At 42.8% G+C, this 15,940-nt stretch overlaps 1 protein-coding gene across 2 annotated transcripts in view; it reads right to left on the reverse strand.

The window, feature by feature from the left end:
* Positions 1-445: 445 nt before the first annotated feature.
* LOC117398660 (threonine--tRNA ligase 1, cytoplasmic-like) overlaps positions 446-15,940 on the reverse strand; it is a 53,596-nt gene continuing 38,101 nt past the window's right edge. For both annotated transcript variants that reach the window (XM_033997699.3, XM_033997692.3), the window contains 2 exons: positions 4,677-4,791; positions 446-1,184 (listed from right to left, as the gene is read on the reverse strand). In XM_033997699.3, coding sequence (XP_033853590.2) covers positions 1,036-1,184; positions 4,677-4,791 — 264 coding nt within the window. In that variant the 3' untranslated portion in view covers positions 446-1,035. The remainder of the gene's footprint in view (positions 1,185-4,676; positions 4,792-15,940) is intronic.

A 15,940-nucleotide genomic window follows, 5' to 3' on the forward strand; every position in this document is an offset into this window, starting at 1 on the left:
TATTTGAAAAGACTAAATGAAAGGCATGCTCCCCCCCCCTCTAGTTGATGCCTTGACAAATTGTGTTTGGAAGCAGTCATTTATCATTTCAACCATTTCAATTTCGGCTGTCATGCTCCCCACCGGGTTTTCCCATTTTATATGGGGGAAGTTGAAATCCACCATTTCTACACGCATTTTTAATGTCATTGTATAACAGATTACTTTGCTTGGTATCTGAATTTGGTGGTCTATAGCATGCCCCTGTTATTATGCCCTTTGAATTTTTGTCCATTATTCTGACCCTGCGTTGTTTTCTTCTTCCAGATTTAATTATGTTGAAATTGTGAACTGTAAAAGAATAAATTAAAACGTCAATGTCTGATCGATCTAACTCTTGAGGAGTATATCTTCTGGTTATATTGTCACATTAGGTAACCCATGCGAAAAACGATAGAGATATCAATTCAAATCAACTGAAATCAAGTTTATCCAAATATTTTCTGGCCCTTTTTAATAGATTTGAAGTATTTTTTAAACAAACTAACCTCAATGTACAGTGTGTTCAGTAAGTATGTGAACACTAATTTCATACAGTAACAAGTTCTGTGTTTTCCACTGCATAGGACTTTGACCCAGAAGACCCTGCTGCGGTCAAGTGCAAGTGCAACAGATATCCTGACAATAAGACATCGAAACAGAGAACTTTCTTCAACACAAAGTAGCACCAGACTAGTCTTTTAAGATGAAAATGTTTTAAGATGAAAATGTGTGTGTGCTATAACATGTGTTTCTTTCAAAACTGCATGTGAGACCCGTGTAGCTCATGGAGGTGCAACACAGGTCAGATTTCTTTTGTTAGATACAATGATTTGAATGGAATGATCTGTGTTCACATACTTATTATACAGACTCTATTTTAGAAGGGTGTGGGCAAACTTTCAACTGGATCAAATTGTATTCTAAATCCCTGTGTGGTCAAACCCTTCACACCAGATGCAATTTAAAAGCCCCTGCTTGGATTGGCTCCCATGGGGCTTGGTAACGTGCTGGGTTCTAGAACTCCTCCTCAGCGTTCCTGGAGCGGGATTTCTTCAGTCTGGTCAGCTTGCCGATGGCCTCGGGGACAGACACTTCACCGTGGACCTTGTTGTCCCTGGTCCTCACGTTCACAGCCCCGCATGCTTTCTCCTTCTCCCCGACCACTGTGAAGAGAAGACAGCTGCTCTGTCATTGAACTGATGTCTTCTTTTTGTTTAGATACACTTTGTATACATGGATTTGTATAATCACCCCTTGTGGCTCTCAGCTCTCAATTCAAATGTCTAAATTACATGTACACTGAAGTGTAGCTGTTAAAATGTCCCTCTGCAACTAGGCACTAGTGAATGTAAGTACGTTTATTTATTTATTTACATAGCGCCTTTCATAGTGCAGTATCTCAAAGCGTTTACAAGTCAATAAAAATAAAAGTTACAATGAATTAAAACAATTAAACATGAACATGAAAAAGTTCTAATAAAATGAATCTGACAGCAATAAAAACCTCAATATTAAGCAGAGAAATAAAAAGAGAAGTAGAAAGAACACATTTACATGTTTTTATAAAATGCTAGTCTAAATCTTCATTTAAAAATATGAAGTGACACTGCAGCTCTAACGTCAGATGGTATATTCCATAACCTGGGAGCATTGTAACTGAAAGCTCTCTCCTTTCCTTTTTGTCTCAATGTTTGGGAGGGACAGAAGACCAGAATCAGAAGACCTTAAAGCACGTCTCGGTACATACAGGAACGAGAGCTCTTTAGATAAATCAGGTGCCAGGCCTTGAAGTGATCTTATAATTAACTCTGAATCGTACTGGAAGCCAGTGTAGAGAAGCCAGCACGGGAGTTATGTGGACTTTATTATTTTTTTATTTTATTTTTTTTTTTTTAAACTAAGCACCCATGTCCCTGTAAGCTGTAACCTCAAGAAGGGATGGGGGACGGACGACAGACGACATGTATCACAATCGATCGACCAACCGACACAGTGCTAAATTGGCGGTGTGTAAAGTAGCGCTCTGCCGTGGCACAAATTGGACCCCGTCCCGAATGTATTAACTGGCCCAAAATGAATGAGGCACGGCATAAGCTGCCATATTTAAATACGTAAATGCACTGTGCCGGTGTTCTGAAACCCTCAAAATGGGCTACCGGTAAAACAGATTAACAGACTAATCTGAAAAATAGCACCTCCCCTCCAAATGGGCTAACTCAAGTGAACAAGAGGTAGGTCGTTTGGAGAGGCAATGACCCGTACTGACTAAGTGTCTAGGAGTCTGCACTCTCCATTGTAAGAAATGCCCCTGAACATTCACGATATCAGTAATTTCACGGAAATCGTGTATTTGACTGTCTACCGTGAAACATATGCCTTTTATTTTCCTTACAGTATTTTCCATTACTCTTCACCTCCCCTGTTCACTTCATTCTTTTATCAAGTAGAAGCAGCGCTACAGTAGCTGTACACGGTCCGGCGTCAATGACGTGCATTTGGTTACTACGGCAACGGGGTCAAACAAATACCGGCTTCATGATTGGTGAATTCCTCATACTGTACAATGACATTTCTACATACTACAGTAAAGGCGCTCCGTGTGGAGTGCAGGATGCACCCTAAAGCCTGGAGATCGCTGGTTCGAGTTCAGGTTATGCCATCGCCGATCGTGGCCGGGAGTTCCCAGGGGGTGGCGCACAATTGGCTGAGCGCCGCCCTGGTGGGGAGGGTTCAGGTCGGCAGGGTAATCGTCGGTTCACCACGCACCAGCGACTCCTGTAGCCGATAGGGCACCTGCGGGTCAGCTGTAGAAGCCACTCAGATGTCCTTTGGCACTATGGGTCTGGTGGCTTCGCTGTAGACCTGCAGTGTGAAAGAAGACGGCTTGGCAGGACAGGTTTCGGAGGACACGTGTGTCTGCCGCCGTTTCCCGAGTCAGCGCAGGAGTTCCAGTGGTGAACCACGACAAAAATAATAACTGAACATTCCAAATTGGGGAGAAAACCGGGGTAAAATCCATTGGTGACGACTAAATTAAAATAAATAAATAAATAAATAAATAAATAAATAAATAAATATTTCAGCCTTGGTTTTTGGGTGATGTTCTTGATGAACTATCAATGATAACACATTTTAGACAACTTACATCAGTAGAATATCATGTAAATGGATTTTTTTTTTTAACAAAATGGCAGTTTCGTGACACTGCATGAAATTCTTTTTTTTTGTCACCTGTGAATCTCTTTTAAAAATACAGTGAATTTTCCAGGCCCCTATATGACTGTTGCCATAATGCTCTTTCCTATCAGCTGCTTTCTGACTTTTTCTTTGCACCCAAATAAGACCAATTTGAAATCGGTCTTATTTGTGGACACTTTTAGGGCCGGTGTTGTAACCAATAGTTCCTCCCCGTAGCAGAACTCTGAAGAAAAGTGTCAGGATACATACGGGCCAAAAGTGTCAGGATACATACAGGCAAAAAGTGTCAGGATACATACAGGCAAAAAGTGTCAGGATACATACGGGCAAAAAGTGTCAGGATACATACAGGCAAAAAGTGTCAGGATACATACGGGGCAATTTTAAGGCCGGAGTAAACTTGGTGCTATGGCCTTAATGCCGTCGTAAATGCCTGATACATGACCCCCACGGTCTGGTAACCCAGCAAAAACAGCATTGCAGGAAATCGAGTCTAGATGAGACAAAACCATGAAATGAACTTCTCAGAATCTGGCAATGAAAGACAAGACCTCATCTTAGCAATATTTCATAGATGACAAGACACTTTGGTGACATTCTGGGTATGAGCCTCAAAACATCAATCAGAATCAAATATGAAGCCCACATTTCTGCCCTGTGATTTTGGTTTTGAAGTTAAAAATTACTCCACTCTGTTTTTATAAAACTGGCTGAGAACCCAAATCAAAACTTCTGTCTTATCTGAGTTTAACTGCAAAAAATTGAGACATCCAGACCCTCAATATAAGATATACAGTACCACGCTCCATGCAGAAATGTATGTTATTAGAGCGAATGTGTGTTTTTAATTATATTCACTAGGGGCAGAGTGATACAGGGGACAGGTTAATGATTACACTCTACAAATGTATTTTGGAGGTTAGACATGATTCTGAGAGCTCTATGAGGGCACATGGGTGATCCAAATGTTATATAGGTCTCAAATGTGCAGTTTGGAAAGAAACATATGTATAGTTAACAAGTATGTTTATTATAAAATACAATATCATGAAATCTCTGTTCGCAAGCCATGCTCTCTGTAGCACTTTCCTGGTCATTTTAACTGGAGGGTGAAATTCTCCCCACCCAGTCAGCTCGTCTTTCCTGTCATGAACCAACCAGCTGCTTCCCCTATTGCCTGACATGCTTTCCGCCAGTAACATGTCGCAGAAGACACTTCTGAGGTGTAGTGACCTTGGAATTACAAGCTTAACTGAATGAAAATGAGAATGTTCTTCAGTCTAGTAGCACCAGATCTAATGTTTCAACATGAAAAGCCATGTTGCTGCTGAATGTGTTTCTTATAAAAAGTGCACATTTGAGACGGTGTAGCTCACTGAAGTGCAGAGCAGGGGAGAGCTGCAACATTAGAAATGAAAGATGCTGATCTCTTCACTCTCATTGCCAGTGGATCTTACCCAGTATGAAGTTGTACTGGGCCAGCTGGGCGTTCCGGATTTTCTTGTTCAGCAAACAGCCAGCATCCAGATCCACATCTGCCATGAACCCAGCTTCCACACACTGAGAGCAAACCTGAGAGAGAGGGAGGGAGGGAGACTGACCATCACTGCCCTCGTCAAACTGCTGGCCAGCTATCACAAACTGAGAGCAAACCTGAGAGAGAGGGAGGGAGGGAGACTGACCATCACTGCCCTCGTCAAACTGCTGGCCAGCTATCACAAACTGAGAGCAAACCTGAGAGAGAGAGAGGGAGGGAGACTGACTATCACTGCCCTCGTCAAACTGCTGGCCAGATATCACAAACTGAGAGCAAACCTGAGAGAGAGGGAGGGAGGGAGACTGACCCTCGTCAGCTACAGGATGCAGTTGAGCCTGGGTCCGAAAGCCGGCTCATACAACACACTTCAAAAAGGACCGGAAGCAGCAGAGGTAGTACAGTCAGGTAGTAAGTGTTCCTGAATGAGGTGCCATGTGCGCTGTTAGTGCCAAATTCTTTGAGAGAACCACACTTTATGTAGAAATATACTTGAATTGCTTAAGGGCCTGTAACGGGGCTGAGGCCATGCATTTGCATGTTTTTGTGCTACAATACGTGTGGAATGTGCTAATTGTTTCAACGATGGTTAGTTTAGGAGAAGGACTGAGTGCAGCAGGCTGTGCTCACTCACTGTACCCTCACTGTTGCGTGGGTGCTTGTGACAGAGCATAGGCTCTGCACATAGTTGCACAGCTACCTAGTTAATTGTTTGATTGATTAATTAATTAAATAATTAAATTTTGTGATTGAGAGTGATTGGAAAAGTGTGGAATGTGGCCAGGTGGGGATTGAATCAATCAAGCCCCTGGCCACATGGTATGAGAGGGAGAGGGGAGAGGGGAGAGGAGGACAGAAAGTGAAAGGAAACCCTGGAATAGCCACAGCTTGGGTGTTTTGGTTTTTTTTTATTTTAAAGAGTTTTGTTTAAACCTTTATTTGTGAACTACAGACAAACCTGTATTAAGAGACAACTCAAGGGACAGTCTAATAACACAGGTGGTCTCTTAAAAGAGGGCCCATAACTTATGAATTTTCTATTTGTCTCAGACATGCTTTCCTGTAATTATGTATGTCTTACATACACTGTAAAAGCCAGAAGATGTAATATGAACAAAAGGAAGTATGTAATTTAATAACATTCATTTAGATAATGCGTTTACAAAACAAATTATTTTGTGAAAGTAATGAATGCTTGCCTGCCTGCCTGCCTGCCTGCCTGCCTGTCTCAGGTCACACAAAATCCTTTGCAAATTTCAATGCCTGTGTCTGCCTTTCAGGTACGTGTTGATTCATTGCATCCTGAAACCAACGCCAGCATAAGCATAAGATATTTTTCGATTACCACGCACATTGTTTTCATGCTCTTATAAGTATGGCTTGAATGTTTCAGTGTTTATTTTCCTTTTAACGGTTTGCCTTTAAGTCTTAAGCCGCCACATCCTAATTATGAGAACATTCAAAGAACAACACAACACGAAATGACACATTGGAAGCTACCTAGTTCCCAGGCAAGTGCGAGAACCAGCAAGTCAATCAGGACATCAAGGTAAAAAGAAGCGACTTTGTTTAGTAATTAAAAGTTTAATTAATACATTGAAATCAGCTCAAAACACGGTCACATGAACAAAACTAAAAACCTAAAACTTCAAGCCCTAGTTCTTTCTGTTTCAAAATGCTGTATCTGTGTCTTTCTAGAGCCGAATTGTGCAGCAGTTTTTCTGGCACTTACTGTTTTATTGATTACGGATAAAAGACCGCTAAAATGGTTATTCCTTTGAAAATTAGGACATACTATTTAAAACCATATTTTTCTTATAACAATAGCCCTGTGTAAGGGTGCTTAATACAGGTTTGAGTCCATTGCTGGGTAAGAGGATTGTGGTCGCTGGTCGCGTTAGACAGGTGGTCGCTTAATACAGTTAAATAAAAGCACAGATATCATTGGGAGGAATTTAAAGTGGTTGCTTAGAGGTGGTTGCATGAGCAGGTTTGACTATTAAAAGTGCTTTAAACTGCAGTTTAAGTCTGGGTTTGCTATTCCTGCTGTTGACCAGCCTTGACTGCCCGCCACGACACCACAGTGCTATTTTGTGTATTTTTGTTTGTTTGACTATTTTGTTCATTTATTTTTGTTAATAATAAAAGTGCCTGAAATGCACTTTTTGAAAGCTGCAATCTTCCGTTTCCTCCCTCTGCTATTACCACCGCTGGCCTTGACCGCAGCGCTGCCCTTCCACAGGTCTGTATTCAGTGCACTATTCGGCTTATTTATTTGAATTCATATTTTGTTAAGGTTCCTTTTAATTATGATTTTTGCAACCATTCCAGTCTTATTGCAACTACTAAAATAGTGTATAATATATATTTGTGAAGGTGTTTTGAGGAGGAGTGTTTGGAAGCTGCAGGTGTTCAATCAGAAGCATTTCATTGGTTCCCGACTCCTCTCACAAATGTCAGCATTTTGATTGGTTCATTTGTCAGTCATCTTTGCCAGCTCAGGAACACAAACTGTGAATCTACTTAACAAAGACTTAGCAAATGTTTTTACATAACATCGTACTGTATTTGAGTAATTGCAATGAGAAACATCATAAAGGAAGCAGACAATGAAGAGGTTTAAAACCACTTCACTTGTACATCACCCTGCTTAGATCATCTATTAATCACTCGCTCTGCTTCTGTAAACACTCCTAAACGCTGAATTTATGAAGCAAGGTGGTTTAAAAAATGACCACAAGTGATGCGCAGCTGGAATTGCTGTCCCCTCTGTAACGGTTCTCCTCTTACTTACTCTGTTGCAGATGGAGCAGAAATTGCAGTTGCACTCCCTGTTGGGCATTTCTAAAACCACCTCACTTCAGAAAAGCAGTTTCCGTGGCTGATAAAGGACATTAGTTAGTAAGCCTGGTAGCTTGAGAATGATGAGAACACACCTGGTATAATATTACATGGATAAGATACATAGGGCAGGATTTTCAAAAGCCAGTGTTGTTGTATCGAACTCGTGGTATAGTAACGAGAGCTTTAGTAGCAAGTGAGATTCAAACGAAATGTGTTAATTAAATCAATCCGTTAATGCTTTGAAATTGAGTCGGTGAGGTCATTAATGAACACATTTCTAGTTAAAAAGTTATTTGTCGCAGGTCATGTACATCACTTCCTGTCTCAACAACTAAATAAGGGGAACTCGTTAATCAAAATGCATGTTAACGAGATCAAGAAAAATGAATGGAAGCATAATTCACTGTTATGGAAACTACTAGCGTTCAACGAGACGGCTCTCCCACCAGCGAGCAACAGCCAAATGGAAATGAAAAATAATGGGAATATCTACTTTGTGTATAATTTGTAAACTTCATTTAAAAATGTGCATTTTGTCATGCAGAATGTACATTTATTTAGATAACTTCACATATACAATGCTGATTTATGATTATCTGGCATGTGGGTAAAAATCAGACGGCACAGATTTAAAAGAAAATAACTTTTTGTATTTATTTTTTGGTTGGGGTCGGGGGTAAGCCATCTGTTTATATTGGTTGGAATTTATTTTCTATGTTGACATCTACTTTTGTATGTATTTTAGTATGTACGATTGAAGGCTATAAATAAATACAAACAAGGAGAGGCCATTCAGCCCATCTTGCTCGTTTGGTTGTTAGTAGCTTATTGATCCCAGAATCTCATCAAGCAGCTTCTTGAAGGATCCCAGGGTGTCAGCTTCAACAACATTACTGGGGAGTTGGTTCCAGACCCTCACAATTCTCTGTGTAAAAAAGTGCCTCCTATTTTCTGTTCTGAATGCCCCTTAATCTAATCTCCATTTGTGACCCCTGGTCCTTGTTTCTTTTTTCAGGTCAAAAAAGTCCCCTGAGTCGACATTGTCTATACCTTTTAGAATTTTGAATGTTTGAATCAGATCGCCGCGCAGTCTTCTTTGTTCAAGACTGAATAGATTCAATTCTTTTTTCTGCATACGACATGCCTTTTAAACCCGGGATAATTCTGGTTGCTCTTCTCTGCACTCTTTTTAGAGCAGCAGTTCCCTTCTTCAATTTCAGTATCTCCCATATGATATTTATAATGCACATTTTAAGTGTCATTGGTGTTTGTAGTTGTTAGTTATTATACATGTATAAATTATACATTTATTAAGCTTTTAAAATGATAGAACCCAATACACAATTTGTTTATAGTTAATTGTTCAGTGAATTCCTCTAATCATGCCTTTTCTCTGGTACTGTTTGCTCGCCTCTGCGATAAATCAACTCAACATGAATAAAAGTAGCCACCGAATACTTACAGTATTATATGAAGCAGTTATAATATGTGCATACAGACGTGTGAAGGTGGGAGTGTACAGTGTGAGGAGTCTGACAATATTACAAATACGTTAGGCAAAATCCATGGCAATGATCTCGATCACATTAGGTATTCCATTCATGTCCGTGGCGATATCTTTTGAAAGCATGCCCTATATTGCACTTTTTAACTATTAGAGGAAATGTTTACAGAATACTTAACAACTGCTATTAGGACCATGCTGCATGATGTGTTTATTATTAATAGCGTTATAATTAACGAAAAGGGAAAACATGTTTTTGCTGACTTTATAATCATTTGGGCGACACAGTACAGGGTACCTTCATTGTAAATAAAAACCATGATTTGGTATAATTTAATGATAACGCTATTAATAATGGATGGATCATGATTATAGCAGCAGTTTTTAAGTATTCTGTAAATATTTTGTCTAATAGTTAAAAAGTACAATGTGGGGCTGTCAGGTCTTGTTTTAAAATATATCGGCACAGACATTATATACAAACCAATGGAATACCGTGTGTGTGTGCGTGTGTGTGTGTGTGTGTGTGTGTGTGTGTGTGTTTAATAGAGAGAATACATGCATGTCTCCAGTCATATGTGGTTTTCACGATCATGTCGCCTTAAGTTCTAGCCAAAAATTGTAGATATTTATTACTGCCATAGCCTTATCTTTTCGCCTGTTGATTCGCCCCATTGCCACTGTACTTTATGTGATGTCATCGGGCAGTGTGTTCCGGGCTTAAGGTTACAAATTGTTAAAACAAGTGAATAAATCTCAATCATAGCCACAAGTACATAAAAGTTTAAAATATTTCCATTACTACAAATATTGAATTACCTGGGTAGTCTCTGTATCGTCGGCGTCACTGCTGCGGTCTGTTAAATTTCTGTTTCAAGGTGAGTTATACTCTTACATTAATTAAAACCCTCCTTTTCCAAGTGCAAATGAACTCCTGATAAATTAACCATTAACACAGATTTGCTTTTAAATTCCCACACAAACAAAAGAAATAGTCGTAAGAAGCACTGCTCGTTAAGATATTAACATTGTTTCATAAATCAACATCATTTCGTAAATTACATTAGGACGATTATTTAATAATACCTTTAAGAGTACCTATAGTCCAGTTTTCAATATATAATGAGATCAAAGTCATTATTATTATTTGTTGGTATAATAATACCAGTAGTTTTCATTGAAGATAAAATGGTAGGTCAGCAGTGATCTAGGGTTATAGGGACCTATCATTGGCATAGTAACCAAATTTATGTATTTCAGCATTACAATCTGTTATGTATGCTCCAATTCATATTGAAAATGCATGCTACTATGTATGAAAATTCCTCACAACACTTGTAGTTTTCAGTTATGATAAGAACAACTGTGTAAAACATCTGAATTTAAAATACAAATGTGGAGAAAGTAAACCCCAATGCACACACACACACACACACACACACGAACCTCACAATCACATGTGTGTAGAAAAGGAGAAGCCATACTAATGGGGGATTTCAACTTCCCCTGTATAAAATGGGAGAACCCAGTGGGGAGCACGACAGACGAAATTGAAATGATGGAAATGACAAATGACTGCTTCCTAATGCAATTTGTCAAGGCACCGACTAGAGGGGAGGCATGCCTTGATTTAGTCTTTTAAAATAACGAAGACAGAATAACTAAAACAGAGGTCTTGAACATTGGAGCACATTCTACAACAAGGACTATCTATATAGGCGGGACGGACTGTTAAACAGAAAGGGAACCAATCTACTCGGAGAAAGGATCCTTGAGGAGGTCCAGAAGCATTTAAACTAGAAAGGAAGGGCGGAGAAAACAAAAAACAGAAGGGAGACCACATCAAAACAAGGGCAACAGCTCAGGTAAGACAACTATTAAATGTATTTATCTTAATGCTAGAAGTCTCAGAAACAAAATGTTAGAACTTGAAGCTACTGCACTAACAAGTAACTATGATGTGATGGGTGTTACAGAAACTTGGTTGTCTGAGCGTGATGGAGACGAATATATTAGTGGGTACACACTGTATAGGAAAGACAGGCAGGACAGAAGAGGCTGAGGGGTAGTGCTATACATAAGAAATAGTCTTGAAGCCCAGGTGTTAAATCAGGACAAAGAAAACAATGCAGAATCAATATGGGTCAGAATAATGGACAAAAATTCAAAGGGCATAATAATAGGAGCATGCTATAGACTTCAGACGCCGAGCAAAATAACACTATGTAACACAATTTTTGTTCCTGGGTAGTAAGTGTTATTTCCTAATTGCTTATGCCTCAAAAGTATAGAAAATGGCTATTATTCCCCACAAACTTTGCTTTTGTGACTAGGACAGTGATATTTTGAAATTTACCTATTTCCAATGAGAAAACGGGCGAATTTGTGTCTTTTCGTTCACATAGTCAGAAAAAAACAACATATGAATCCAAATTAACATGTATTTATACTAAAGTAATACAAAAATTACTACAAAAGATTTAGAAGCGAGTAGTTTTTCGAGATTTACGATTATACTGTAAATCACTTTCACGAATCAGCCCCCAAATGTAGTCTCCCATCATGTTCTCGTTATACTGTCCTTGGTAGCGGCGTTCAAAGTCCAGTATATCCTGGTGGAAGCGCTCACCTTGCTCCTCCAAGTACGCTCCCATGTTCTCCTTGAATTTATCAAGATGAGCATCAAGGATATGGACTTTGAGGGACATCCTACAGCCCATTGTGCCGTAGTTCTTCACCAGAGTCTCAACCAGCTCCACATAGTTTTCGGCCTTGTGATTGCCCAGGAAGCCCCCGAACCACTGCGACAAAGCTGTTCCAAGCCGCTTTCTCCTTACTAGTGAGCTTCTTGGGGAATTCATTGCACTCCAGGATCTTCTTTATCTGTGGTCCGACGAAGACACCGGCTTTGACCTTTGCCTCAGACAGCTTAGGGAAGAAGTCTTGAAGGTACTTGAAGGCTGCCGACTCCTTATCTAGAGCTCTGACAAATTGTTTCATAAGGCCCAGTTTGATGTGCAGTGGTGGCATCAGCACCTTCCGGGGGTCCACCAGTGGCTCCCACTTGACGTTGTTCCTCCCCACAGAGAACTTGGTCCGCTGTGGCCAGTCCCGCCTGTGGTAGTGCGCCTTGGTGTCCCTGCTGTCCCAAAGGCAAAGATAGCAGGGAAACTTGGTAAAACCGCCTTGGAGACTGTGACGGGGGACTGCCCCGTCTTTATGATCATGGTTGGGACTGGCAGGGAGGGGGTTAAAATTCCTCCCTGCCAGAAAAACATGTGAGAATGCTGATTAGTCAATTAGGGCTCCAGCCACATTTATTGAATAATTGGGCTCCAGCCACAGGGGATAGAAGCCAGGGGAGAGGCCCTGGCTAGAGAGAATTGTAGAGAGAGTTCTGGAAGGAGAAGGAGTGTTTTGTTTGTGCTGTGTTTTTCTGTTCCAGTGAAGGCAACGCCCAGCCTGGAAACCTTTATTTTTGTAAGTTTTGCTTTTTGCTTTGTGTTTGTTTTATGTTTAAACCTTTTTGTTTGGCCCTTGTGCTGGTTTATTTTGTATTTTTGTTTATTTAAAACTTCATTTTTGAACTCTATACTGTCTCTGAGTCTCAAACCTTGGTCAATCCTGTCACAGTTGGTGTCAGAAGTGGGATAGCGCCACCTGGAGGCTCAGAGCAGTAATTATTATTATTTGTTTTTTCTCTTGAATTTTGGGAGGTTTTTTTTTTGGAAAATGGGGAAGAAGAGCAGACAGCGGCAAAGGCAGGAGATGCAGCAGCCGAAGAAATGTAGGCTGCTGCAACAACAGCCACCCCAGCTGGAGGACCCAGCCAGTCTTTTCCCCTGGTGCTCATGGTGCGGGATGCTGGACCATCGATGGAGATCCTGCCCAGAAGTGCTACCAGCGGACTGGTTTGGGCACGGTGAAGTCTATGGCCACAACTGGGCAGGACGCCCCTACGCCCTGGCCCAGGAGGAGGAAGATGACGACAGGGAGTTGTTTTTAAAAAGTCTCGCGGCAGAGTTGTGCACTGGCTGTGGGGCATATGGGCACACAGTGGCCATCTGCCCCACGCAAACAGAGAGGAAGGAAGACATGGGAGGAAGAGGAGTGGTGCACCCAGTGCATGCAGTACGGGCATGAGGAGCACCACTGCCCGGAGGTGTTACCGGACACAGACCTGGAGTGGGAGGGGCCCGAACGTCCTGCGCCTGAGTGGGAGGAGCCCGAACGTCCTGCGCCTGAGTGGGAGGAGCCCGAACGTCCTGCGCCCAAGAGGGGGGAGTCGGTGCGTCCAGAGCCCAAGAGGGGGGAGTCGTGCGTCCAGAGCCCAAGAGGGGGAAGGCCCAACGTCCACGGTCCAGGTGTCCACCAGCAGAGGGAGAATTCCTGCTGGTTTTGCCTCCATCACCGTCACCAGCAGAAGGAGCATGCCTGCTGGTTCCCCTGCTGCCGCCGTCCCGAGAGCCAGAAGGGGAGGAGCCGCTGTCCCGAGAGCCAGAAGGGGAGGAGCTGCCGTCCCGAGAGCCAGAAGGGGAGGAGCCGCTGTCCCGAGAGCCAGAAGGGGAGGAGCCGCCGTCCCGAGAGCCAGAAGGGGAGGAGCCGCCGTCCCGAGAGCCAGAAGGGGAGGAGCCGCTGTCCCGAGAGCCAGAAGGGGAGGAGCCGCTGTCCCGAGAGCCAGAAGGGGAGGAGCATTCGTCCCGAGAGCCAGAAGGGGAGGAGCTGTCGTCCCGAGAGCCAGAAGGGGAGGAGTCGCCTCCCGAGGGTCCGCCCGCAGAGGGAGACGAGCTGCTGTTTCCGCTTCCGCCAACAGAGGGAGACGAGCTGCTGTTCCCACCTCCGCCAGCAGAGGGAGACGAGCTGCTGTTCCCGCCTCCGCCAGCAGAGGGAGACGAGCTGCTGTTCCCGCCTCCGCCAGCAGAGGGAGACGAGCTGCTGTTCCCGCCTCCGCCAGCAGAGGGAGACGAGCTGCTGTTCCCGCCTCCGCCAGCAGAGGGAGACGAGTTGCTGTTTCCGCCTCCGCCACCAGAGGGAGCGCTGCTGCTGCCGTCGCCTCCCGAGGGTCCGCTGCTGCTGCCGTCGCCTCCCGAGGGTCCGCTGCTGCTGCCGTCGCCTCCCGAGGGTCCGCTGCTGCTGCCGTCGCTTGGGATCTTCGGGAATCCTGCTTCGCCTGGGGTTGCCAGGGATCCTGCTTCGCCTGGGGTCGCTACACTATGGCCGGAGCCCCACGGAGGGGAGTTGCTGGCCATGAAGAGGGGGAGGGAGGTCAGGAGACCAGCTCCCCCAGTGGCACTTTCGTGGCAAGATAGTGTGTGGCCGGAGCCCCGGAAGAGGGAGCTGCCGGCCACGAAGAATTGGGTGGTGCCGGACGTCCCACCATGGCCACCCCCATGGACACTGCGCTTCCCCCTCTTCCGGGACTGAGACTGAGGGGGGAGGTGGCCATTTAGGCCATGTTGTGCTTGGCACAAGGGGGGGGATATGTGACGGGGGACTGCCCCGTCTTTATGATCATGGTTGGGACTGGCAGGGAGGGGGCTAAAATTCCTCCCTGCCAGAAAAACACGTGAGAATGTGGCTGGAGCCCTAATTGACTAATCAGCAATTATTGAATAATTGGGCTCCAGCCACAGGGGATAAAAGCCAGGGGAGAGGCCCTGGCTAGAGAGAATTGTAGAGAGAGTTCTGGAAGGAGAAGGAGTGTTTTGTTTGTGCTGTGTTTTTCTGTTCCAGTGAAGGCAACGCCCAGCCTGGAAACCTTTATTTTTGTAAGTTTTGCTTTTTGCTTTGTGTTTGTTTTATGTTTAAACCTTTTTGTTTGGCCCTTGTGCTGGTTTATTTTGTATTTTTGTTTATTAAAAACTTTATTTTTGAACTCTATACTGTCTCTGAGTCTCAAACCTCGGTCAATCCTGTCACAGAGACCCATCAGGAATGCCACCATTTTGAAGTCTCCTATGACCTTGATGCCATCTCAGAAAAATGCAGATATGTATCCACTTAGGCAGCTGGAACTAAACTGAACTGGTGGGCTTAAGGCCCCTGCATTTATACTACTATTTATATTACTGGAAAGTTCTAGAAGTTACTCCAAGTTTACTCAGCACTGAATCTCTCTGGAATGTTCTGGAAAATAGGTAAATTTCAAAATATCACTGTCCTGGTCACAAAAGCAAAGTTTGTGGGGAATAGCCATTTTCTATACTTTTGAGGCATAAGCAATTAGGAAATAACACTTACTACCCAGGAACCAAAAAAAAAAAAATTGTTACACGGTGTAATCTGTTATACAACGACATTCGAAATGCGTGTAGAAAAGGAGAAGCCATACTAATGGGGGATTTCAACTTCCAACATATAAAATGGGAGAACCCGGTGGGGAGCATGACGGACGAAATTGAAATGGTGGAAATGACAAATGACTGCTTCCTAACGCAATTTGTCAAGGCACCGACTAGAGGGGAGGCATGCCTTGATTTAGTCTTTTCAAATAATGAAGACAGAATAACTAAAACAGAGGTCAGAGAGCCATTGGCAAACTCAGTCCACAACATGGACTCATTTGAAGTATTTTTAAAAAAAAACCCAAAAAATGACTAAAGCTAAGGTTTACAATTTTAGAAAAGCAAACTATGAAGGTATGAAACAGCGACTATCAGTAGTAGATTGGAGTAAAATAGAGAAAACATCCACAGAAAAAGCTGTTTTTTAAAAATGTAGTACTAGATGCACAAAACAATTACATCCCAAAAGTAGACAAATCTAAATCTAAAACAAAATGGCCAAAATGGTTTAATAGATCAATTTAAAAAAATATTCAGCGAAAAAAGGCACTTTAC

Source organism: Acipenser ruthenus, chromosome 24 (genome assembly GCF_902713425.1).
Source record: "Acipenser ruthenus chromosome 24, fAciRut3.2 maternal haplotype, whole genome shotgun sequence".
Lineage (NCBI taxonomy): Eukaryota > Metazoa > Chordata > Actinopteri > Acipenseriformes > Acipenseridae > Acipenser > Acipenser ruthenus.